General features: G+C 37.6%; 1 protein-coding gene across 1 annotated transcript in view; it reads left to right on the forward strand.

Moving 5' to 3' along the window:
- kif26ba (kinesin family member 26Ba) overlaps positions 1 to 26,225 on the forward strand; it is a 96,872-nt gene that overhangs the window by 29,694 nt on the left and 40,953 nt on the right. The window contains exons 3-4 of the mRNA XM_084392454.1: positions 3,959 to 4,576; positions 14,603 to 14,772. Coding sequence (XP_084248580.1) covers positions 3,959 to 4,576; positions 14,603 to 14,772 — 788 coding nt within the window. The remainder of the gene's footprint in view (positions 1 to 3,958; positions 4,577 to 14,602; positions 14,773 to 26,225) is intronic.

A 26,225-nucleotide genomic window follows, 5' to 3' on the forward strand; every position in this document is an offset into this window, starting at 1 on the left:
AAATCACTTGGTTAACGTTCCCTAACAAATGGGTTAGCTGGAAAAGTACATTATCATCCAGTGCCATCTAAAAAAGCAGCAACTAATGTAAAATTGTTTCTAATTAAACTTACGAGTGATCATTACTTATTCTTTTATGTTTAGTAAAAACCTGCTATCATTACTAAACAACATTAGTTGTTTGTACTATTTAGCTGAAAGATTCATTGCACTAATCAGGTTTAGCAGAGATAACTTGGTATGTTTAGTTTCATAAGGAAGGGGAGGGGGCTAATTCAAAAACCTGCCTGGTCACGTGAAAAGACCCGCGTTGAACGTGCGTCCAAGGGGCTCTACACCTGGCGGGACGAGCACAGGCCTCGGCAGCAGACAGTATTGAGAATTAACAGAGGTTTAGATGTTGATGAATTATTGTTTAATTTGTGGTCACCATAATGGTGATCAGTGTTGGCTTTAGTTGTGCTCTTGCCCTTGACATTTGAACATTGGTTTTTCTCTGGCTGCTTTACCTGTGTGTTTAAAAGGCACAATTGTTATAGCAAAAAAGCCAAGAGTAAAGTGATCCAGTGACTATGACTGCATATTGATGTTTGTCATCAATAAAGATTATAAATCATTGCACCTCATTTCATCTAGAGTTTAATCTCTTATTGTCTGGGTCTTTCCACATAATTGATATGAAAGTCCTGTGATTTTTTACAGCAGGAAATCCAACAGAATTGTTATAATTTGAACAATTGTAAAAACAGCATGCAGAATTTTGATTTAAAATGCCATGTTATTTTGTCACACATAGACATCAACAATCAGCATATGAATCTCATCAATGGTGACACTCAAATGAAAAGCTTTATGTTGCAATGCATGCTGGGTACCTAATAGTACACCTATACTCAAAACATTTTTAGAATGTTAACTAATGATTTTCAGTAAAGACTACTGATGTAAACTTGATTTGTGTACTGCACCCACTTAAGATTTTATGTTAATACAACTCAACATGTTTAGTTTCAGCTTGTGTAAAAAGTAGGGTTCCATGTTAATACAACTCAGCATGTTTAGTTTCAGCTTGTGTAAAAACTAAAGTGGTATAGGGCAACGGGTTTCCACGTGATTTGCGAGTAAAGTCAACTAATTCGGGTTAAGAGTGTGTCAATATAGTGATATATACACTGCCAGGCCAAAAATAAATAAATAAAAGTTGCTGTTTGGATTTAAAGTGTTGGAGTCTTTGATTGGATCATTATTGCAGTGATTATTATGTTTCTAGCATGTTACAGTCTATGTTTGGCAACAGTTCTTCTAACCCTAATTGAAGGAGTGTGTAGCTTTTTATTTCTTAAACAACCATGTAGGAAGACACATCATGGCCATATTCCAGGATGACAAAGTCAAGATTCATCAGGCTCAAATTGTGAAAGAATGAAGAATCATTTTCACACATGAATTGGCACCTCTGAGTCCAGACCTTAAATTATCGAGAGTCTTTGGGATGTGCTGGAGCCTGGAGCAGACTTTACAGAGTGTTGGATCTTGACCAAAAAGTGATGCACCTCTTGATGGAAATAACATCACAACATTTATTTCCATCAAGAGATACTAAGATAAGCTCACTTGCTTTACAAACACCTACGTAACGGTCACTTTTTTCACAATCCAACCAATTTGGGATGGATAAAATAATGTTGCATGTTCCGCTTTACTTTGAAATATGTCCGATTATGGAAGAAAACTGGATTGTGAATGCAGCTGACTTTCTTTTTCAACAACTTCCTTCTTGTTTCAACAATTCATTTGAAGTACAGATGTGTTGCCACATTTCATGCACCTGCATCTGTGCTTTAAACAAATGCTACTGTCACTAGCTGCAATGCTAATTCAGTCTCTCTTCATGCATGAGTGCGGCTGCCTGTGCCAAAGGTTTATTGTTATACTAGTTGCTTTAATCTCCACACCTTCTAATGACTTCTGCAGTTGGAGTCCGAAAGCGCCATTATAGCATCGAACAGACACTGTCTATGCTAAAAAGGTCAAGTATATCTGTCAAGGCTTTGTGGACACTAATTAGATTTTTGCCGGGTCTAAAATGAGAGAAGAACCATCTAGCCATTATAAGGATGTATGGGTGTAAAATAAGAAATTCCAACTGTGAATGGATTGAGTTGGTGACAAATCTGGTGTGAGATCTCTTAATTCTTTCCTGTGGCAGAACTATTTTGTGTAATGTAGCTTTCAAGTTAATGTCTTAAATCAAAAATAAGACACAGATGGGATGCAACAGAATGAAAGATTAAGTATATTTATTTCTGAGTGTCCACTAAGTCATTGCAAGAGTGCATCTCTTCCCTTGCATGATGAAATGATGATGTCATTTAATTAATCTAACTAGAATCGTTCCTTCGCCTTCACACTGGCCCTCTGAGAATCTGCCAAAACGTAATTATGATCTTCGTCTCACGGAATGCACAAGCACATAGTGTGATGATGCACCAAAGCCAGATAACTGGCAGCTTTATGCTAATGAAGAACTGGAAGACAGCAAAATAAAGAGCAGACCAAATTCAGAGTGACAATGCGTGAGAACAAGGGCAGTGTTCTGCATTTAGTAATGAACCTACTTTACTATATAAAAATAACCATGCACATATTTGGTGAATATGCCATCATCTTTGGTGTAGTGGTTTATGCTCATGGTTGGTAACCAGGAGGTTGGTGATATGATCTCTGTAGGAAGTGAGCCATGAGCCAATCAAAACTTGAATAAGGCACTTAACCCCAGGATGCTTCAGGGAGGGACTGTGTCTGTAATAAGTTCATGGCACCGATCTGTGGTGACATCATGTGAATGTCTTTGGAAGAAAATTCCATGGTTGTGTGGCGATAAATTAATAATTCTAATTACTTATCAGTGCAGAGTCATTTAGTCTGTTTAAGACTGCTTGGGGAAGACATTGGGGAAAGACAGAGGAACCAAAGGTGTATGTTTTCCCAGAGGAAAGTTTAATTGCTCAAAGGTTTCTTGTTCATTGCACTGAATTGATTTAATTCTCAGTTTCATAAATTTTGTCTTAGATGTTTCTCCTAAAACTCATAAATATGAAACAATAGTTATACATATGCTGTTTAAGTAAAGATCAATAAATGAAATAATGTGGATAGCAGCTTAAATTATTTTTTTGTATGACTGTATGCCAACAATTGTCTCATTTGTTTCTATATTTTTGGTTCACCCAGAAATGAATGTTGTCATCATTTACTGACATCTATCGTTCTAAACCTGTATGACTTGCTTTCTTCCATTGAAAACAAAAGAAGACATTTAGAATTTGATTTTCAAAATTTCTTTTTTTTTTTTTTTTTTTTTTTTGCTGTACAATGGAACTGAATGATTGGTTCCAAACATTCTTCAAAAAACTTTCTTTTGCATTCTGCAGAAGAAAGTGATACACCACATGGGGATGAGTAAATTATGTCAGAATTTTTATTAATATATAAAAAATGTGTGTTTATAATAAAATTTGTATCAAAATACTTTTGACCACTGTCTGAGACATATTTAAAGTCACTTCCAGAACATTTGAGCTAACTATGGTCTGTTTTCCAGGAGAAAAATCTGAGAATCAGATAGTCTTAATAAGTAGACTTAATAAAAAGTCTCAAATTGTTCTCCATTTAATCTCATTGCTGTCTATGAGAAGCAATTTAGAAAATAAAGAGATTCGTTTTTGAGTTCTTTCATGTGAGTGATTTTACTGTTGACAGGGTACGTTATATTTACACAATTTGACTGATACATCTGATTTCTTTTTTTAAGAGTATTTATGTATTAATCTCTCTTAACTTTTTTATAAGATGCCATGTTTATTTAAACAGCACTTGACTACATTTGTTTAACCTTATATGCAGAAGTATGACTTCTATGCAGAAGTAAAACTTATTTATTCCCTTCTCTCCATAGGATCCCTCCTTCTCCCTGCTTCTCCATGATAAGCTGCAGGTGTCCAACAGCACACGCAAGGCATGGAACGAGCGTGACGGTCGCTGTGACGTGTGCGCCACCCACCTGAGTCAGCTGAAGCAGGAGGCCGTCCACATGGTGCTGAGCCTGGAGCAGTGTGATGTATCTCCTGGCTCCCCTCCATCCCTGGCCTCCCTGGTGGGTTCCCGAAGCATCCTCCAGGGTCCCACACCGCCTCGTGACTGGGCGTACCTCCCCGCAGGCTACCATTCCTCAGCCTCCTCCACCTCTGCTACCGTTTCCGCAACCACATCCAGTTCTACGCCGACAACCACCAACGCGAGCAACAGCGGCAGCTCCCACCACCCAGCCTACCCTAAACACGGATCCAAACCCAACAGTCTGGGGGTGAGCAGTGGGGTGGAGAAGAAGAACAGTTCGCCTGGCCATGCTGGAAAGTCCACAGGACCTCAACAGCCTCATCTCCCCAGCAGCCCCAACAATGCTAATGGAACTGTGTTGAGTTCTGTCGCACTCCAAGCTCAACAATACTTGGAAGGCACCTGGACATCTGGGCACCAGTCAAGAGCCAACGGTGTCACGCTCTATCCTTATCAGGTAGGCTTATGTTACACGTCACACGTCTATCTGTCGATCTACCTATTATGTATGTTATGCTTATTAGAGTATTGTATCTATCTATCCATCTGTCTGTCTATCTGTCCTTCTATCTATCTATCTATCTATCTATCTATCTATCTATCTATCTATCTATCTATCTATCTATCTATCTATCTATCTATCTATCTATCTATCTATCTATCTATCTATCTATCTATCTATCTATCTATCTATCTATCTATCTATCTATCTATCTATCTATCTATCTATCTATCTATCATGTATTTTCATGCTTAATAGAGTATTGCATTGTTATCTTAGTATTGCATTGTTACCTTAAGCAACATGCTAATGCACCCCATATAAGTGCCTATGCAGAGGGTTCTAATTCAGTCTTTTATGAGGCTCAGTTAAGATCCTGCCTAAAGGTAGCTGTCGATTGTAGGGAGCAGACTTCAAGATAGTTCATTTAGTTTTGGAACAAAACCTTAATTTTTTTTATTCATGGTTGGAGGGTTGACGTCCCTTTAGGGAGAAGTCCTGCCTGATGTAATGAGATGTTGTTTGCACATTGTGGTTAATGTTGTAATCTAATGATACAGTGTTTTGGGACACCCTCTGGGCCTAATGTGCATTGGTAATGTATAGGCGGAAGAAATGACATTTTATATAGATTGCATGGGGTCAGGGGAACCCTGCAAGAGAATCAATTTGATTCATTTGTCTGGATAAAAGCCTTTTTCTTTTGGTCTACTGTGTTTGCAGTGACTGAGAAACCACGGAAGGCGGGTTTATTTTGTCTCTCCCCTCTCTGTAATGGGATGTTATCTAGATTATATCACTGAGAGCAAACAATGTAATTCCGACAGGCAGGTGAGTGACGTTCAGCACACTTGAGACCTAATTCCTATTTCACAATGAGATCCAAGGTTAGTGAGTTTCTACCGGCGGAAGTCAACATATCATATTTGAACAAGCGTTGGATAAGGTCCAAATGACAGATTTTGTTTTCAGAGGGATAATTTAGTCCTGGCATATGTTGTCAGTCTTCAGGCTTAATAGGAAAAGAACTTACTGAATTGAAGCACTCAGGAGTCTTTTTAGTAAAGCCTAAGTGAATTAAGTCTCAGCAGGTTGATTAGATCTCATCAGAGAGTTGTCTTCTCTGGAGTCTCGGTGGCTTATCGGAGCGTCAGCTGCTTTAGATTCTATTAAGTATAAAGGAATGCTTTATAGGAGACTTTAGACTAGAGAGTGGTGCTCAAGAATTGCCATTAGGCATTTTGTACAACCACAGAATCATCTACTCTGTGGAGATTCAAATCTTATAAAATAAATTCAACCATACACAGGGGCGCATGCAGTATTGTTACTTTATACAGAAAACATAAAATGTTTCTTGTATAACAGGGTCCCTTCACTTGACAAAATGTGTTCAATTTGGAATGCCTTGCAACAGGTTAATAAATAATATTTCATTGAGCTTACAATGCATTACAGTTTTTCTCAGTCGCTTTGGTGCATTTCTCACATCACTATTTACATTTGCACCACAGTTAATGCAGTTCTCAAAACAATTAGTACAAACTGCAAAACCTAGTTGATAACCTGCAAAAGCATGTCACTTTCTCAAAATGGATAGCCCATTCCTCAAAAGCAAGTATTCATGTCAATGAAAGTATCAGTGTCATCAAGATGAAAAGTCCTGACACCATTGTTTATGAACAAGATAGTCAAATGGCTTTGTCATGTTTTCATTATGACAGTTTACTCTGTAAATGTTTTCTAATGCAAAAAAGTCAGATCTTGGTGACACTACCTGAACATGCTCAAGACAGCACTATATACTATTTGCACAGCCATTTGAAAAATACAGTAAAGTTACACATTACTGTATTTAGTGAGGTAACTGAGTACAAGACACTGAATATGTATGTTTCACATTTTTACTCTTTGCAATTCTAATTTGTTCACAGCATTGTGCAAAAGAAAAAATACACCCTTATTTACAACAAACATAATCTCCCTTTGGGTAGAGCTGTGCACAACTGTACACAATATTGCAGTACATATTGGAACATACAACATACATAGTACTGTAATCATTCATGCACATCCAGACGTTCCTCATCAGTGAAAGCTGAGATTCACCTGAGAGAAATTGTTCAATTTAGGAGACATTTTCAGGAAAAAAGATAAAAAAAAAGTGTAAAATTTGCTGACAGATTTTGACAACTAGTTCAACATTTTTGTATGTAATGACTCAAGCAATGAAATGAGGACTATTAGTTTTATATGGAATGACTATTCAGCATTCACAAGTATAGTTAATTTTGACTGACATGACATAAGCAAATGATAATGTTATAAAACAGCAGAGAGTTGTATGAAAGCAATTGTTGCATGTCCAAAAGCATTTGCAGTTTGTTGGAAGGAATGAGAAACTGCTACTATGATGTGCACAAATGACTAAATGTTGTGGAGGTTGAACTAACTGTTGTGCAAATGTAAATAGTGATGTGAGAAATGCACCAAAGCGACTGAGAAAAACTGTAAGGTATTGTATTATCCATTAAAAGATGCATGCAAATTTCTATATGAGCATTCAGAAGAGTTTTTTTGTTGATCTCAAAATCATTTTGAATCAACTGTGAATAATGCTGGGTTGTTTCAACCCATGTTTGGGTCAATAATGGACAAACCCAACCATTGGGTTTAAAATGTAATTAAAAAATGTAAACTAAAGGTTGGGTTTGTCCATATTTGACCCAAACATGGGTTGAAACAATCCAGCATTTTTTAGAGTATAAATGTAATACATAATACAATCCCATAATTTAGATGTTACCACCTAAAGTACATTTTCAGGTTACCATTTATTTAAGTGTTAAAACCAGGAATCTCTTAGGGAATGTTCAGTTGGCTACATCTGGAAAATGACGCTTTGATCTGTCTTCATCTAAGTGGTTAAGTGGGTAAATGTTCTTTGATTCAATTCAAGTGATCAAGTCTTTAAAATCCCATGTAGATTAAGAGGAATGTTTTGCAAATGTGTCCTTTCAATGAACTTGGGTCTTGACAAAGATGCTTCTGTATGAGAAACATCTAACAAACTAGTTACAGTGACAGGTCATGAGTTTGACCCGTGTATGCTCTCGTAAGAGGTGTGGGATTCATCTGACAACAATTAACTTAAGATCTTCCTAAACGTGTGGGAATATTGAGATGGCATATAATGCATAATGGTATTTCTTTTTAGAAAGAGATACTTTATCTGTCATGCATATTTAATGTAGATTTCAGAGTATGTTATGATAATACTGCTCTGCTTCAGGCAGAGTTGTGAATAATTTTTAAGATGTATGTCTGTGTCTCAGTGAGACCTTCCACTCACAAACATCTGCAGCATTTGCATCTAACATTTGTTTCTGCTTAGAAAGCAAAGACTCAAGGTGAAGCTTTGTAACAACAGCAGATTTTAATTAGGGAGACCATAAAATGCTCACAGTGTTCTGAAAAGAATAGCACATAATGGCATACCATAGGAGACTTCCAGTGATTACATGTGTACCAATGATGTAGTACTAAAACATAAGCATATTATGAACAGATGTTATTTGTTACATAAACATAAACATGTAATTGTTGTCATACATAGGCCTCAACACACTTGATCTTTATATATCCCTTTCGTCTGGACCAAATGTGGTTTCACTTTTTTTTTTTTTGTCAACTTGGAGGGGATATTTAAGTTTTTATGGCTGTTTAAGTGAACAAAGGTATTTTATATTGTATCCACAGAGTAGTGGATTGTGTTAGTGTATGTGTTTTTGAGAAAGAATAAGAAATCAAGAATAGGTTGTGATTTTAATTTGACTATTGACACTCTAAAATGTTCATGAGTTTACACATACACACATACAGTGAGCCAACTCTAGGGTAAGGCTAGATGTGCTTCCTCCTTAAAACACATTTAAATAGAATGTCATGAAAACTACTCATCCCGGCATAAACGTCTTGATAAATTTGATTGGTGAGGGGATACTTAAGCAAGTCTGATTGGCCATTGCGTTTAAGAACTCAACAGATATGTTTGTGATTGGCTGCATTGCTCAACGCTCCAAAACACATTGTAATTAGAAACCTTTGTTGCTCTCAAGAGTGCAATCACCAAATCTGTTTCGCCAATATGCTATTATTACAGAAAAACCTGATCCAAGACAAGCAGTTATGGCCAGCTTTTCCCTCAATCAGAAGCAGCAGCAGTCAGCGGATTGAGTGAGAAAATTCCACGCTAGTCATAATTCCCTCAAAATAATAAAAATAAATAAATATTATGACATTTGAATGTTATTTATGGATTAATTTATGTTCAATGAAAACAGTGACAACATACAGCTATACTGTCACGAGGGAGAGTAAATAACGACAGAATAATTGTAATTTTTTTGGTGAACTATCCTGGCTATGACTCATATTCTGGCAAAGAATTTGGTCTTGAATATGTCTTACAGTGTGTGATTTGTTCCCTGAAGATGCTCATGTGATTTTGGTGGGTCTAATCTTGATTGTGCCAGTTGATAACACCACGGTGGGACTAGGAAGTCATTTAGGCTGTAGAGAGGCACACCCTTCACCTCACTCTAATAACATCTTCCTTTAAACACATTCTCTCTGGATTTGGCTTCTCAGCTGTTCCTTGTTCTGCCTGTTCTTCTCCTCCTTGAGCTCTGTATCTCCCTCTCCATCTCAATGAGTCTTTTGTGACTTCTGTGCTTTTCTCTTCTGTTTACTTTGGCTAAGATCTGCTTTATTTTCCGTATCTCTCCTCCTCTCGCTCTCTTTCATTGCCCAAGGGACTGGTTTTTGTGCACAGGAAGCCGTTAAGCTTGCGCTGGAGAGTCACTCCGATAGTGACAATTACCCTGGATGCAGGACCTTGTTATAAAAACAGTTTGGATGCCACACACAGAGCTCTGACATTCCATGTGGACTTTGTCTTATCCCTTATAAAATCTCCTCAAGGAGGGCTCTTTTCTGAAACCCACATCCCTTTCTTTGGAGGAGGAATGTGACTCCCACCCAACGGACACGACTTGTGTCCAGGCCCATTTAAAGGCATGATGAGGCAACTTCAGTCTTGAATATGTTTTTATATAAACTGTTGAATCTATGTTTATTATTTCCTGAAAGAAGTCTCTCGTTAAACTGGTTTCTTTATTTATGAAGTTTATGCTATGGGCAGAGAGCATCTGTACGGCGTAGGGGGTCTCCTTTGCTCTGTCAAGTGTTATTACATTGATTCATTCAAAGAGTCTCTCTACTTTATAGATTGTACACAAACTGAATACAAACCCTATTTTACATTCATCAGGTCAAGTACGGCTGCATGCTCGCCTACTCCTTCATGTCACAATCAATGTAAACCGTGCCAAAATAAGAACAGGAGGATTGCATGAATCACCATGGACTACAATATGTGTCTTGCTTTAATATTTGCCATATGTTTGCAACAGTCGAAAACGTGATGCAGAATTGCAATTTGAATATATGAATGTAGAATGAAAATTGATCAAATTTCAAATGAATTCATATGACTATTTTTTCAAATAGAAAACTTTACATGTTGACTTGACAGATTTACAGACAAAGATAACAATAGAATAATAGAGCGACAGACAGACAGACAGATAGACAGACAGACAGACAGACGGACGGACAGACAGATAGATAGATAGATAGATAGATAGATAGATAGATAGATAGATAGATAGATAGATAGATAGATAGATAGATAGATAGATAGATAGATAGATAGACTGTATCTCAGTGAAAAATTATTTGTCATCTTTTTTTTTTTGTATATCCCATGTTTTCCTTTCTTTCTGCAGGGCATCCCTGGTTTGCTATCCCTATCCAAGTTCCGTTTTCCATTCTATTGAGAAGTGAATCTGAACTGTCACAGATAGATATAGAGAGAGCTCATGGGATGGTGATGAAGAATAGTGCTTAATATATCCAGGGAAGGAGTATCCAGACTGTGCAGTGTGTCCCAGCTTTAATTATGATGAATGAGGAAGTCTCTCCTTGTGGGACTGCAGGGATCCGCTGGGGAACGGGGTGGAAGGAATCCTCCACTCAAGGGCTTCTTTTAGATCTTTCCATTCCTCTCTTGGGTATTTCTGCTGCATCAGGAAATTTCCATTTTTAGAAATGTTCTTTACCTTCCTCATCCATCACACCTGCACTTGGCCCTGGTAAACCCGGAGCCGATACAGTCATATGTGTGTGTGTGTGTGTGTGTGTGTGTGTGTGTGTGTGTGGGGGTGGGGGGGTGGGCTGTTGAAACACACGAAATGAGACTTCCAAAAAATTACATGTGCTGGATATTTATTTCACACACGCACAGGGACGTACTTGGAAATCCGTCATCTGCGGTGAAGTTGCTATAATTGTGCTCACGGCATTCTAATATGCTTGAATAAATCACTAGAAATCACTAGAATTATATTTTTTCTGCAATATTAAAGTTCCTCTCTTTAGTATTTGCAATTTTATAACATACTAAGACATTATACATCACATGTATCTTCTCAAGACTTAAAATTTGTGAAATATGATAATCTCTTGATAATCTGCCTCTTTGTTTCTAAATAAGACTTGATCAGCGTTATCTGACATTTCTTTGTCTGGGCTTGTAGAATCTGCTCTGTTTCTGCAATATTATGGTTGTGTTAACAATTAGATGGCATCATGAAATGGAAAATGTGGCAGGACTTGGCTTTTGTACACAATGTGAGGCATCCATTTAAGGCATCCAAAACATTTTTTGTTTTGTTTTGTTTTGTTTTGCTTTGCTTTGCTTTGCTTTGTTTTGTTTTGTTTTGTTTTGTTTTGTTTTGTTTTGTTTTGTTTTATTTATTTGTTTGTTTATTCATTAATTTAATTTAATTTAATTTAATTTTTTGTTATTTATTACTTTATTAATTATTACCCAGTTATATATATATATATATATATATATATATATATATATATATATATATATACGTAACCCAAAAGGTAATGGGATTTCTCAATTTATCAAGCAGACTGGATAGAGTAATTGTATACCCTTTGTTCATATAAAAAGTACTGAAGAAAATTATCTTACAGTGCATTATTTGTAACTGGAGAACATGGACAGAAGACTTGCAATGTGCCCGGCTATCTGCTGATCTTTGATTAACCTTTATCTGGCTGATATCAGTAATGCTAAGACTTTTAATTTAGCTTCACAAAGCCATATGGACCAGCAAAGGAAGTATGAAGGTCAAAGTCAATGTCAAACAGTTGAACATGTATGGATGGATGGATGTGGGCATTACATTTGGACAAATGTAACAAAGGGCTACTATCAGACAGTGGAGAGAGAGGAGAAGTACGGGAAATGAGGGAGAGAATGGAAGGAGGGATGATGGGAGGATGGGCAGAGAGGTGCAATCTGTGCTTTTGGCACTGCTGGTATTTAATGCTCCTTCTCATTCCTGCACAACAGATGGCAAATCAGCCGTGGGTTCCCAAGTGGTCTGACTAACTGTGAGCAGGGCTGGGTCTTTTCACTGCTGCATGAGGATAGGATTGCCATTTAGCTCATGGAAAGCAAACATTCATTAAAGATTCAATGAAGTATTTTTTAAAGACCATATTGTACATTCACTGCAATCCCCCCCACCCCCCACCAAAACCAGTCATCATTTATTTCTATTGACATTTTTTAACATTCTCTTTGACCTGTTGAATTAAACCGGCTGTTTTTTCTACTGTACCTTTAAGACTTTCAAATGACCTGTTATGATTGGCTTACCTCTGTGTACCTGTCTAGTTCACACTGTTTCTGAATTCTTATTAAGTATACAGTATGTTAATTTGCTCATGATTCTGATTTCAAAACAGCCATTTTTGCAGCTTAATTTCAATAATCGTTCTGGCTTGAGGAAGGAGATTTGCATGATTAGAATTAGATTATGACCATTATGTCATCAGATCATCGCTTGTACTGAATGAGCTGGATTTAGCCTTGTAATAAAAAAATTAAAAAGCCTAATTCAATCATTAATAATGGATAAAAGCTTTTTAATATTTTTCATATTGCCCTCTGTACTAAGCTTCCTATGTAGATTTACCCGTTCTTCTGTTTGATGTACAAGGATGAAAAAGTTATATAAATCAGTATTACTGATCTTTTTTTGGCAGATGATCAATATTGTGTCCATTATTAGCTGCTCATTATCAGGTTTATTAATGGTTTATGGTTATTCCCATGACGTTTCATTCCATACGTTTACTCCAGCAGCTCCTGCAGTTGTCAAATACTAACACACCTACTGTAAATCCATTGCCTGGTCACATGGATGTCTGGCCAGACCAATGCAGAGTTAAGGAAGTGTATCGAGTCCAGACGCTACTAAATATACCTGTCAGTCATGTGCTATCATGGAGTATTTTAAGACTGCTGTGCGTTTTGCCACCATACCTGCAGCCAGACCGAAATAACACATGTGAGGCTGTGAAGACAGCATAGACTCTCAGAGTTTAGACTCTCTCTTTCTTCGAGGTGTGAAAGTCACTATTGGTACTGTTAGGCCTGTTTGCAGATGCAAAGTGGCAAAGCGTCTTTAATTTGGTGAGAAAAGCTGTACAGAAAAACTGTGGGTTAATTGGGTGTTTCTTCAACTTTTATGTCCCAGGGGTTCATATTTTGTCACTTTTTTTTTGTGTGTGTAAAATTACACATTTTTATGAAGATCTGTCTCGAAAACTCGTTCCTTTATTACATGCATCATTGCATTATATTGTAAAATAAATTGCAATGTATTATATAATGTATAATATTATATATAATATTATATATATACAGTATATATAATGTATAAGATTACAATCTAAAAATAATAATAATGTCATTTATAATAAACATGGCTATAATATGTATATATTATGTATTTACATATCTATTATTATACATAATGTATACATTTTAATAACACTGTCTTAAAGAGCATACTTGATTGAGATGAAATATGAGACATGATATGTAAAGAAAAAATAATTTATTAGCAGATATTTATATTTTGTGGCATTTCCAATCAAAGCTGTAATTTTGACAAATCATGCAAAAAGTGTGAAAATATCAGGCTAATTTTCTGTGTTTAGGATACACAGACTCAGGCCTTAGCAAAACCAAGGTTATTTCAAAATGCTAAAAATTTCATTTCTATCACAGAATGTTATTAAAACACAATATATTTGGTGGATATTACACTTTGTTGGAAATGTTTGTCAAAAAAGTCAGAATTGCTTTGTGATGCATATATAATGTCCACTGCTGGACATTTTAAACAACAAATGCACAGATCTGTGTTTTCTCACTATCCTTCCAAGCTTATCTGAGTGATACTTTCCTACATTTGTGAAGCATTCTGGGTAAACACAGAGGGCTGCTGGTTCACTGTACAGCAGAGCTCATCCTCCTCAGGGACTCGTGTGTCCTTATTAGGGGTGAAATGACAGACCCTGTCCCACAGCAACAGCAGCAGTGCCCTCGCCATCTATTTACAGCTGGGGCAGGGAAGGGGGTCCGGATTATTTCCAAATCTTCCTGAGTGGGTCTGGCTGAATGCTTGTTTAAGAAAGCATATAGCTTCACAGCACACTTATCAGGGCTGTTTCTCATGACTCACGTCTAAGCTGAGTTGTTTATCTGAATGCCTGGCAGAATCTGTGCTAAACTTACTCACTGCCACTGCGTGACCTGAGACACTTTCCAGAGACGTCTGCGCGGAGCTACCGCTGCTGTAGTTCAGACAAAAATAGAGTGTGTTTTCAGCCCTTATCCCATGCACATCGGGGAAAATAAGAGCCATGGGGGGGGGGACATAAAATACCAAATTGAGAACATTACCAAAACTACACTGCATTTGGCTCTTATTTAGTTAGTTGTTTTGCACATTGATTTTAATTCCCATGTTTACTTGCATACAGATCTCTCAAATGGTGTCGGAGGGCAACCGGGAGGGTCTAAACGAAGCCGCGCTCAACCGCTACAATGCCGACCGCCCGACTGCATACGGCAACCCTGCTGCTCCACCTCCTGCTCCAGTAACCACAGCGCCCTCCAGTGGCACCTCCGCTGCTGCATCCTTCTTTGCCAGGTAAGACTGTGTGCCCTATCATACATCTGGTGCAATGCGGCGCCAGGCAAGTGTGTTTTGCTAGTTTCAGCCTGACGCAGTTATCATTTTCACGTCCTGCAGCACGTTGTTTAAATAGCAAATGCATTTGCACCCATTTGTGCGCCCATGGGCGTGCTGGTCTGAAAACGAGGTGTGTTAAGGCACATTGCTATTTTGAGGCAACTGAAAGAGACTGGAAAATGAAACCTGGTCTAAAGTCAATGGCACAATATATATATTTTTTTGTTATTTAAAGAGCGCATTAGTAATGTGCGCCTATAGGCGGGTCCACAACGCGCATACACTTTGTCCCGTAGATGGTCTGCTCGGTGCTTTAACCTCACGTAGAGCAGATCTGTTTCCACGCTAGAGAAGCGTTTAGTTTTTCCGCTTGCAAATTCTGCCATGTAAATAGCAAATCCGCCATGACGCCAGCGCAACTGGCTTTTAACACGCCCAAAACACACCCATTACTCTAATTAAGAGAATAGGGACAACCCTTTAAGACCATGCACCGGGTGCGCCAACCATTTTTCCTGTCGTTAAACTAGCAAAAGTGGATTCGGATACGCCCTAAGTGCACTTGCGCTGTGCGCTTTAGACCATACGCTTAGATCATTAAAATAGGGCCCTCTCTGGGTGTGTGTCACATGACCTCACTATGTTGTGTGTTTAGATTAGCGGGTTGCATTTGGCTACAATTCTGCGATACATATACTGTCAGAATATGTACTGCATTTGATGAAAAACGTATTTGACTGCTAATCGTGTATGTTCTGTAAGTATGCAGGTGTGCTGTATACAAACTGGACATTTCCATGTTACCTTTGGTGTCATGTTGCTGTTATGGCTTCATGGGATTGTGAAGTTTCCATTGGATGCATACTTGAGAATATCAGGTTATCTCACATATTTTAGTCACCATATCCAACCAAGCAAAAACACATCATCCAAATGCACACGAGATAGATTTATAGAATTTGATCTTCTTAAACCAGGAATTTTTCCTCCTATAAGACAGCAATCTTAATTACATGACGGCTTCCCTTGAGCAAGCTCTCTCAAGTCTGAATATGTGATGAGCTTGACGGCCATCTGCAGTCAGCATAAACACTCTGTCTGTCATTTCTCAGTCATAGAAGGGGTGTAGTGGGATTCGAGGTCTGACACAGAGTGGTTGCATGTCCTCTCGTGCTTGATCCTTCACTCGCACTCATCATCACAGCTGTCTGTTGTCAACAGGACATTTCTCACACTTGCAAACATACTTGCACAAATGCACAGGCACTGGCAGGTGTTGTCACGTTAATGGTGTCATATGAGATGCTCTGATCACCGGTTGACTTTTTCCCATAGCTGTCTCCCTGTAAAGAATCATTGGATTTAGTGTGGAAGTCCATTTGCCGCTGTTATGATTGTGTGTATTGTCTTTTAAAACAGGCATTATGTCATACTATGGGAAAGACATCCTCTTTCCCAATTCGTGCTCTGGTCTCTGTCGCCCGGTAGGGCCGTGGGAGGGGGCGAGGACATAGATCATGGGGTTTTATCGGAGCTGGAGTCGAGGAGGAGAGCGCCGCAAGATAGTGGGAGATGAATGGCCCATGTGAAACCTCAAAACCTCTCGTTTTCGTGAGAGCCTCTAATAAATCAGGCCTTCTACAGCAGCTTGATGTATTTTTTGTATCAGAGGGCTACAGTGGTGGTGGCACCATGATTTGATCTTCTTCTCCCCCATCTTCCTCTTTGTGCCCACTGCTTAAATGCCAGAAGACAGGCTACTTTTTGATAAAATCAAAAGAAGAAATCCCGCCTTTCAATTACAGTATAGCTCACTCCAAAATGAAAGTCATTAAATAATGAGTAATGAATGAAACTCCATAATGAATTTATTTAAAAAAATTGTCTGAAGCAGATTGAGTTAAAGGACCTATCAGCCTGCGCCAAGTTTCATGACAGAACTTTGTATTTTCTTTCTGGTCCACAGAAGTAAGTCAGTCATACAGGTTTGGAACGACATGAGGGTGAGTAAATGATGACAGAATATTAGGAATATTATAGAATTTTAGAATTGATGATAACAGAATTATAGAATATTCATTTTCACTCATTTTTGATATTGAGATGTTCAACAAGCAGTTTTAGATATATGATCTTTAACCATTCCAGTTTGATTAGTCTTCGAAACACAAATGAAGTCATTATTAATGAAACCTGAGTGGTCTCTGTCACTCCAATGAAAGTCCAGGAAGCCAAAATTGAGAAGATGTCAAATTTCAAATGTCACTACATTTATAGTTAATATTCATGAGAGTACTTTCAGTTGGAAAAGGTTTCAGTCTTTCCTCGTTTGCCCGTCGTTTTGTTTTTCATATCTCATAGCTGTCTATCAAACTGTGGCAATGGGCAGAAAACATTTACAGTAGAAACCATTTGGCAGCGCCTCTGTTTCTGAAATGTGGTACTTTGTTTTACATGAGGGATAAACAGTTATGATTGATGGCGTTTAGCCTCATCTGTAGAATGAATTGTTATACTGCTTGTGTGCTGTTAATCCCTATGAGAGATCTTACTGTAGATGTATTGCTCAAACACTCTAAATATTTCTTTAATGTTCAGATCACAGAGAGGTTAAGAGGCTTCCATTGTGATTTACTGGCCTCATATCAACCACGCTGGCGGATACCAGACCGAGAGAATGTACTAGACCAGTGGTTCTCGACTGGTGTGTTGCAGACAGGACAAAACAATATTGAATGCAAATAATGATTTGCAACTTAACTTCTAATCATGCATAAATAGGAAAATAGCAAAAATATATAGGCTTACAACTTTTAAAAGAGCATATAATATAATCTGTTTTTGACGTCAAAGCTTACTGTGTGTTGACCATTTTCATTCTTTTTTGCAGCATATTGCATGCCAAGAAAAAAGGCAAGCAAGTAAATAAATACATTTAATTATTATTAATTGAGTAATATTGAATCATTTAATTCAGTTTAATAAATTAATAATTCATTATTTTAATTTAATTACTAATAAGAAATTAACTATATGCACTATTATATTAGGAATATAATGTTTAATTTATGATAAATAATATAGTTTTCAATATAATATTAATAATAATTTTAGGAATATTTCTGTTTTAAACTATTTTGAAATTGTGCAAAGTCGGGCCTTCATGTCCAGAGTAAAATCCTGAAGCAAAACCAGTTAAAAACCACTGTGCTAGATCCCAGATTTGAAACATATTAAATGCAAACTCGCATGCTTTATGTTGCTATTGATTCTGCATTTTTCAACATGTGCCTGCTGTTCGTTTTCCTCTTTCACAGCAGTGAAAAGAGCAGGAGAGAGTGTGCCATGTGATTTATGACCACCGTGCCCTCATGTAGCAGACAATGTCAGCCATCCTTCGGCAGTAAAAAAAGAAGGCTGTAAATTTCAGAAGAAGGTGCGGGTTTACATGAAGGACAGCCCTCTTTTGTGTATATATGTGTCTCGGCCTGTTGTTTGACAGGTAAAGACTATCCTGCCAAAGTGTGTGTATGTGTACACCTGGCACACATTTTTCTCTTTGTTTGAAACAGAACCGTGTCACACCCCTTGCTCTTTTTCCCTGTCCTTACTCTGTGCTCGCACCTGAAAATTTACAGTCGTCGTAACATGCCTTCTTGAGAGAGTGCTGTGCTTTATGGGACAGGTGTCATGACCTGACCATCCGGATGCGTTCAGTTAAAGATGTGGCAGGGCTGTCAAACTCAACCGCACATCTGTAATTTACACGCCTTCTTTCCAGAAACCAAGATAGACATTCTGTTCTTCTTTTGATAAATGCGCCACATTTAAATGTTCTAAAAGCCATTTGAAAGTTTTACTGTCTATTTAAAAATGCCAGAAAATGAACATTCCTATTATATATATACACATCTCTGAGCAACACATGTTAGTGGGGTTTCGTTCCTGAATGAATCTGTGCTATTAAACGAATATGTTGAGCGAATGATTTCAAAGACTCACTCTTTTTATTAGTGAATAAATCAGTGCTTTGTAACAAATCGGTTGAGAGAATGATTCCATCAGTGTGTCCGAAACCGCATACTGTCTGAGTAGGTACTACATTTGAATTTGAATTTACTTCTCAACCGTTGAAAAGCGTGTTGTATATAGTACAAAAAAGGGTAGTATAAATAAAATTCAGACGTACTACTGTTTATCTGCCATGTTGTTACTATCACGTGACCTACTAGCGTCAGTTGCGTCGCTTCACTGCCATTCATAAATCCTGTCCCGTGGCCTCAGGTGATAGTAAAGTGTCCATTGAATTCGCACTTCAGAATCTCGGGCGGAAGGTCACCCGTGTACATTTCGCCTACTGTTTTTTTAATACTATGCTCTGCTGGGTTACTGTTTTTCGCATACTATATAGTAAGGAAGTAATTGATTTCTGACTAATCTCATATACCATCGCTTGTTTGGTTTAGAAAGAATTTGGTTTTTCGAACAAATCGGATGAGCAAATTATTCCCTCACAGTTTTAGTTCCTGAATGAATCAGTGTTTTGAACGAATCAGTTGAGTGAATGATTCAGTGACTTGCTCATATAGACCATCACTTGTTTTGTTTCGAGTAAATTTATGTTTTTGAACAAATCGGTTGAGCAAATGACTCAATGATTCACTCACAAAGTACGTTCATTGACGAGTTGGTTGAGTGTCATAAAGTAAAGTGTAACAATGTAACCTGCAGGAAGAGTCATTAATTAATCTCCATGATAATACCCCAAACGTAAATCCATAATCAATTGATATGATTTCCTTGAAACTATATATACAATTTAAAAATTTTTTTTTTTTTTTTTCATTATTTTATTTTAAATAACCATGCTGTTATTTTATTAAAAATGGTATTTTGGTAGAAACTATGGTGAAGTCATAAGTGGATTTACTAACCCTGTGTTGGCTCCGTCAGCTCCAGTCTGCGAGTTGCTGTCTGCTGTTGGCACACGATGAATAGCTGATCTGACTGCATGAGAGACTCTATCATCAGCCTTGCTCACCGGAGTCAGGGGGCCAACCGTCACCCCTGTGCAACCATGCCTGACTTTTCAACAGTCCCTCCTCTCTTTTCCTCTGCTTCACTCACCCATGTCACGTTCCTGTGGCTCTCGTTTGTTCTTGCGGGACCCCTGATCCCTGGTCTTGGCCCGCTGCACTTTAAGTAAGGACACACTGACCTAAAATGGTACAGCGGGTTGCCCATAAGGAAGTGTTCTTTTAATGATTTTGTAGCCTTTCAGTGTTATGGTTTCTTATCTACAGTAGAGCTCTGGCTGTGTCTGTTCTGTGTAACAGTCTCCATGCTTTCCCATACGGATATTTATCTGTCACTGTATTAGTAATCATTCTTCTCATTGTTTAAAGTGGGATTCTGTGGGGATGTGAAGTCTATACTCCTAGATTTGCTTGCGGTATCCCAATTTTTCACTCTCCTAAAGGAGGTTCCTGTGCTGTAAGGTGATCTTGGGAGCATTCTAAAGCCCTGTACTCGTATCGTTTAGATCTATTTCTAGATCTGCCCAGGACCAGTCAGTTGTTGTCCCAGGTGTGTTGGCACAGGAATGGGTCTCTGCCGTGCAGAAGGCAAATTGACATCTCAGCAATGGCTTAATTCCAGTAAAGGTCGTTCTCCTCCTCTTTCTCTATCCATCTGCTTCCCCTCTACCCTCACGTCGCTGCTGTACCCCACATCTAAACACCCTCCCCCGAGGCCACCGCTGCTGTTTCTGCTGCTGCAGTATGGTTATTTGTAACCTGATTGGTTAGTTAAAAAAATGACAGTCCATCTTACTGTATATATTTGTGAATGATCTCATATTTTCAAGATTATTAAAGGAAGAAAACATAATAAGTGGAATATCAGAAATATCATATTGTATATAAAATATGCACAATTTCATGCCAATATTTGCCTATATAAATTAATGTACAATTATGTTTTTATAACAGTCTTTTAATTATTTAATAAAAATGTATTATTTTATGAAATTGCTTACAAAGACAAACATTTAATTATCTGTTTATTTACTAAATAAATAAATAAAATAAATGCTTAAATTTGTTCATATTAATATTTGCATATATATAAGTATTTTTTTATAAATATATTTTAAATAGATTTATAAAATAGATTACAAAGACATTTGTTTATTTATTTATTTATTTATTTAAATAAATGCCTACATTTCCCTGCCTGCATAAAATGCCTGTTCAAATTTCCTTTTAGAACAGCATTAGATTTATTATTTTGTTTGGAAAACAGAACCCTTCTTTACTGTTCATTTTTAATACTCTCATTCTCATTCCATTCTCCTGAAGAAGAGACTTAATCAGAAACAGATTTCTTGCACTGTATTCCGATCCTTTCACTGTGCTACAGATGGTTTGTGTGTGAACGAATGAAGGTGGGGTGCGGGGTGCGTACCCCAGAGATGATATAATGCGAGCAGCCGTGCATAACAGCGGCCACTGTCAGTATGTGCAGCATGTGTCGTTTTGTTCATTAACTCTCCCGTGCCTCCGTCTCTGGGGAGCTACAGTACCGCCCCCCCCCCCCCCTCTGCACCTCTCAGCGCACCACCTTCTTACTTCACCGTGGCCTTTAAAACAAGCAGGGTCGCCTCACATCAGCACTGACCCCTCCATCGCGGGACCAACCCCCTCCTCTGCAACCCTCTCTCCCCCCACACGCTTGAATGATCGATTGAGCTGCCGAACATGCGGGGCAGCGGGGTGTGAGGAGAGTGAGAGGTTTCATTAGTGTCCCTCTAAAGAGCCCAGCCACATTTATTCCATAAATATTCGCCTTAGGGGATGCCTGTCTCTGAAGGCATTTCAGTACAGCAGTGCTTGGCGTGTGTGTATATATAGCTATGTATATTAATGTCTGACTGACACTTTTGCTCTAAATTAGCCTATCCTCATTATTTCCACACAGAGCCGCATTTCGGATGTATTTTGTGGGGAAAATTTGGTCTTTTTGAGGGGAGGTGATTAGACTTCCCTCATTGACTATAAAGCTTTCTTTGACTTATAAAAAGCGACCACCTTACCAACTACTTAGCAACACCTCAAGAATACCCAAGAAAAGCTAAATAATCATATAGCAACATTGTGATTTTTTTGTGCGTGTTTGCTGTGATATGTAATACATTTTCTAATTAACCTGATTGTGAATGTTACAGGCAAGTGGATACAAGCTTATATAGAACAGCAGCCCTGAGTTTATGAGACAATAACAATGATTTTTTTTTTTTCAAAGCTAGAATTATGCTTCATAAAGACGACGACCCTAAGCTGCAAGCAATGAACTTTACCCCTTTTTCTTTGAAATGTCTCTTTCTGTTCATGTGTTTCTCTCTCTCGTTCCCATTCATCATGTTTGACAGGAATGAGGGGCCACTTAAAATTCAGGGCAATTAACTCTTGATCCAATCCATTTAGCTGTGAGAGGATGTGAGCGATCACTTAAAGTGTGTCACAAAGCAGTGACAAGTGGACATCAGGCCTTATAATGACCCCTACATAAATTATAAATGCAGGCTGAAGCCAGAGATGATTATGAGCTCTTTCTGCGCCATAACATAGAAATTGAGTTGAACACGTCCAATGTAATATTCAGAATAATGGTCATTTAGGCTTTTCATTTGGGTGTTTTTTAATCTTTTACAGTACATTTGGTCCCAAACTGGAATATTTGTTTCCATTCTACTAAATTTAACGATTAGGTCTTATATTTACAGATAAATTAGCATTGATTCTGCTATAGAGGACAATTAGAGCATGCTCCCATGATTAATTGATACAGTTTGACTCACCAGGCCAGCCGTACGCACATCAGGACCTTTAGGACCCTGTGATTAGTATCTAACTCTTGGAGTTAGTATCTAACAAGCTACGGCCAAATGACATGCTTAAGCATAGAGGTTAATAATATAACAGGCCCGGAGTCAGCCATTGATGAGAGCTGCAATAATTCTGATGATAATCATGGTAATTACTATCAGCATCATCACTCAGAGGCATGAAATTGACCTCTAGAGATCAGTGAAGGCCTTTATTGAAGATAAGAGCCTGCAGCTCCATTTGCTGATCTGATTAAATGTAAACAGAGGGAGAGTATGCCTACAATTCCCACAATTCCATTACGCTGCCAGTGGCTACTGTAGCTCGGAATAAAGGGAACCATAGCCAAAACTCTCCACCCACACATTATGACTTTGTTCCAAAGATTAGTGAGCTGTTCTACATAGACAACTGACTTCTAAGGCAGCATTCTAACTGATATGGAACTTTATAAGACATCATCTACATCTACATGGGCAAAACGTCTGTGCAACTTACTGTGTGTATATATATATATATAATATATATATATTACATCCTATTAATTGGATAACTCACCCAAAAATAAAATTTTGTCATTACTTACTCACCCTCAAGTTGTTCCAAATCTCAAGTTCTTCCAAATTTTCATTTTTGGGTTAACTATCCCTTAATTAAAAAAAAAAAAAATTAATGACTATTGAACGTTGAGAACTTTGTTGTCCAATTACAGCAACCCCTCGCCTCCCTGTCCCATGTTTCCTGCCCTGGCTGACATTATTAATTTTGGAGGGCACCCTGGAGCCAGTGAAGCAGAGAATCTTTGGTACTATAAATGGATACACAGACCCTTTGGTCTCAATTGAGTCTGATGTTCCTCTACACTCCAAAACTAGAATATTACGTATAATATTCAGTGACCTGATAAAGCAGTTGTTTTATGTAATATTTAATGCATGTTGAGTCAACGTAAAGTTCAAATTGACCCTATTTACATCTGAAATGTATGAACACCAAATGGCTATTTAGGCATAATTTTAGGCTACTTTTGTAGGTAATGCAGCCTTTCCAAAAAGACAAATTGTCAATATTTAACAGTAATTATCACTCTGAAATGTGTCGCTTTATAATAATATTGATCAATATTATACTGATTATACTGACAATATTAACAACATAATATTGATCATTCCAGAATGCTGACCCATCTAATAATTTTCCGTATGGTCCTATTCAGAAATATGAGGATTAGGTATCAGAACCATGTTGTTTCATTCCTACATTTGTCCTTTAACGTCTGAGTCACACAATATGACCATCAGTCAGTCCCTTTTTCAGCTGTTAACTAGCGTCACCATAGTAACAGCAGGTTCTGTCCTGGCGTGTTGTTCAGTCTGCAGTTAGCAGTAACAGATCTGGCCTTCAGGAGGCTTAGCTCACCTCAGCACCACTTGGTTATGCGTTTTATGTCTTGTTTTAAGGCCAAAAACCATTCAGATTTCCTTGTAGGCTTTTTAGCTCAACAGGAACAGCCTGTTTTACTTTCAAGTGACATATTTCACTGTGAAATGAGTGAAACAGAAATGTTATTACCTCTACAGAGGCAGCAAGTCTGTGCACCTCCTCTGATTGAGCTTAGAATTTTATTTTATAATGAATTATAAATGATACGCTTTTTTATTAAAATATTTTATTATTATTTTTGCTATTATTATATTAAGTAATTAATTATATATATGTTTTTTTTTATTAAAGCTACACTGTGTAGGATTTTCTCCCATCTAGCAGTGAAATTGTTTATGACTACCAACTGAATATTACTTTCTAGCCCCTCCCATTCCGAGGGCGTTTTAACTCCTACAGTGGCCGTATTATTTCAAATCTGCCGGCAGTTGCGAGTAATCTCCCCCACGCATTCGTCACGGTGCAGGTATGTCCCTCTTTGGCACATGTATTTTCAAGATGGAGGCACAACATGGCTGCCGCCATTCGAGCGACTCGCTCGTATGTATTCTAAATGGCAGATTCTACGCTTACGAGAATACTTGATTAGTTGGTAGAATTACACATTAATGAGCACATATCATTTTGATGTTTTTTTTGCTAAGAATCAACTTAAAAAATTACACAGTGTAGCTTTAAACTTAATCATTTTTTTTTTTTTATATCAGGCCTATATATTACACTATATTTTATTTTTATTTATATATAGCCGTGTTTTAGACAAATAATGAGTTCTCTTTCACGTCTTCTTGCGCTTGAACGGACAAATTCACACAAAAGTGTCAACATTTTAAAAATGTAAAATAGCATTCTCCGTCATCACAATGAATGGAAAATGCGAACGACTCATTTTGAGACACTGGTTATGATTTATGGGCAATATACTTTCTTATTTTTTTTTTTTTTTACCATTATAGGGTGGTTGTGCACACACACTACCGACACACATTTATGTTCCAACACCATGTAAAAGTGAATTTTGCAAAATAGGTCCCCTTTTAAAGTGACAGCAGCCTAATATTCCTGCTGCTGCCTGTGTATTTAATCTTAATCAAACAACAAAAGACAAAGAAAAATCACTCACTGCTCTTGACTGAATATCTTTTGTAACCTAATTAAGGATTAGGTTGTTTGTTGTTGTTGTTGTTGTTGTTGTTGTTTTCTTTTTGTTTTTTTTAGATGGCCATGCATAAAACCAGAATTTTCTAAAAAAGTAAATTGATTGGTACATCATTCTATTCTATTCTATTCTATTCTATTCTATTCTATTCTATTCTATTCTATTCTATTCTATTCTATTCTATTCTATTCTATTCTATTCTATTCTATTCCATTCTATTCTAGAATGCGCAGTAGGTGAAATATGTTGCCCTGCTCAATAAGTATAGACCGATCGGGCTGTTTCTTTGGCATTCCACTACCATGGCTTCGCCTATGCTGACTCACTAAGGCAGCATTCCGATTCAAAGCGCTCTATTTTTTGCTTGAGCGGTCTCAGCCTCTGTGGTTTGTTTGATGATCCAGTGAAGAAGCAGCTTGACTGTCTGGGAGAACCTTATCTGCAGAAACAGCCTCCGAGCACTGTACAATCTCACAGGTCAGAATTGTGGGGATTTATATGGGTCCAACTCCTCTGGTTATGCTCTATTTTAGCATCTTCATCCTCTTGACAGTGAAATGTCTTCACATACTCTTTTACTTACAATTTGCTGATTATTTGTCATTTATATGAGCGTATAAGAATAAGAACTTTAATCATATAGGACATGAACAAATGAATGGCACAGATATGTAATGAAAGACAAACTTTAAACCATCATGAAATACTAGAACTATTGTACAGCACACTAATGGGTTTATTTTTTTAAGTACTACAGCAGCAAAGCCAGCGAGGAGAGAGCTATAGGGGGAAATAAAATCATTTTATAGTTAAAAATATGTTTGGGAGAAGTCATTTCTCATGGGATTGCTCTGATTAACCCTTGGTTTAATCTGAGCAGGCTGACATTAGACCCCAAAATAAATGCTTCTCAGCCCCGTCAA

Source organism: Rutilus rutilus (genome assembly GCF_951802725.1).
Source record: "Rutilus rutilus genome assembly, chromosome: 21".
Taxonomy (NCBI): Eukaryota; Metazoa; Chordata; class Actinopteri; order Cypriniformes; family Leuciscidae; genus Rutilus; species Rutilus rutilus.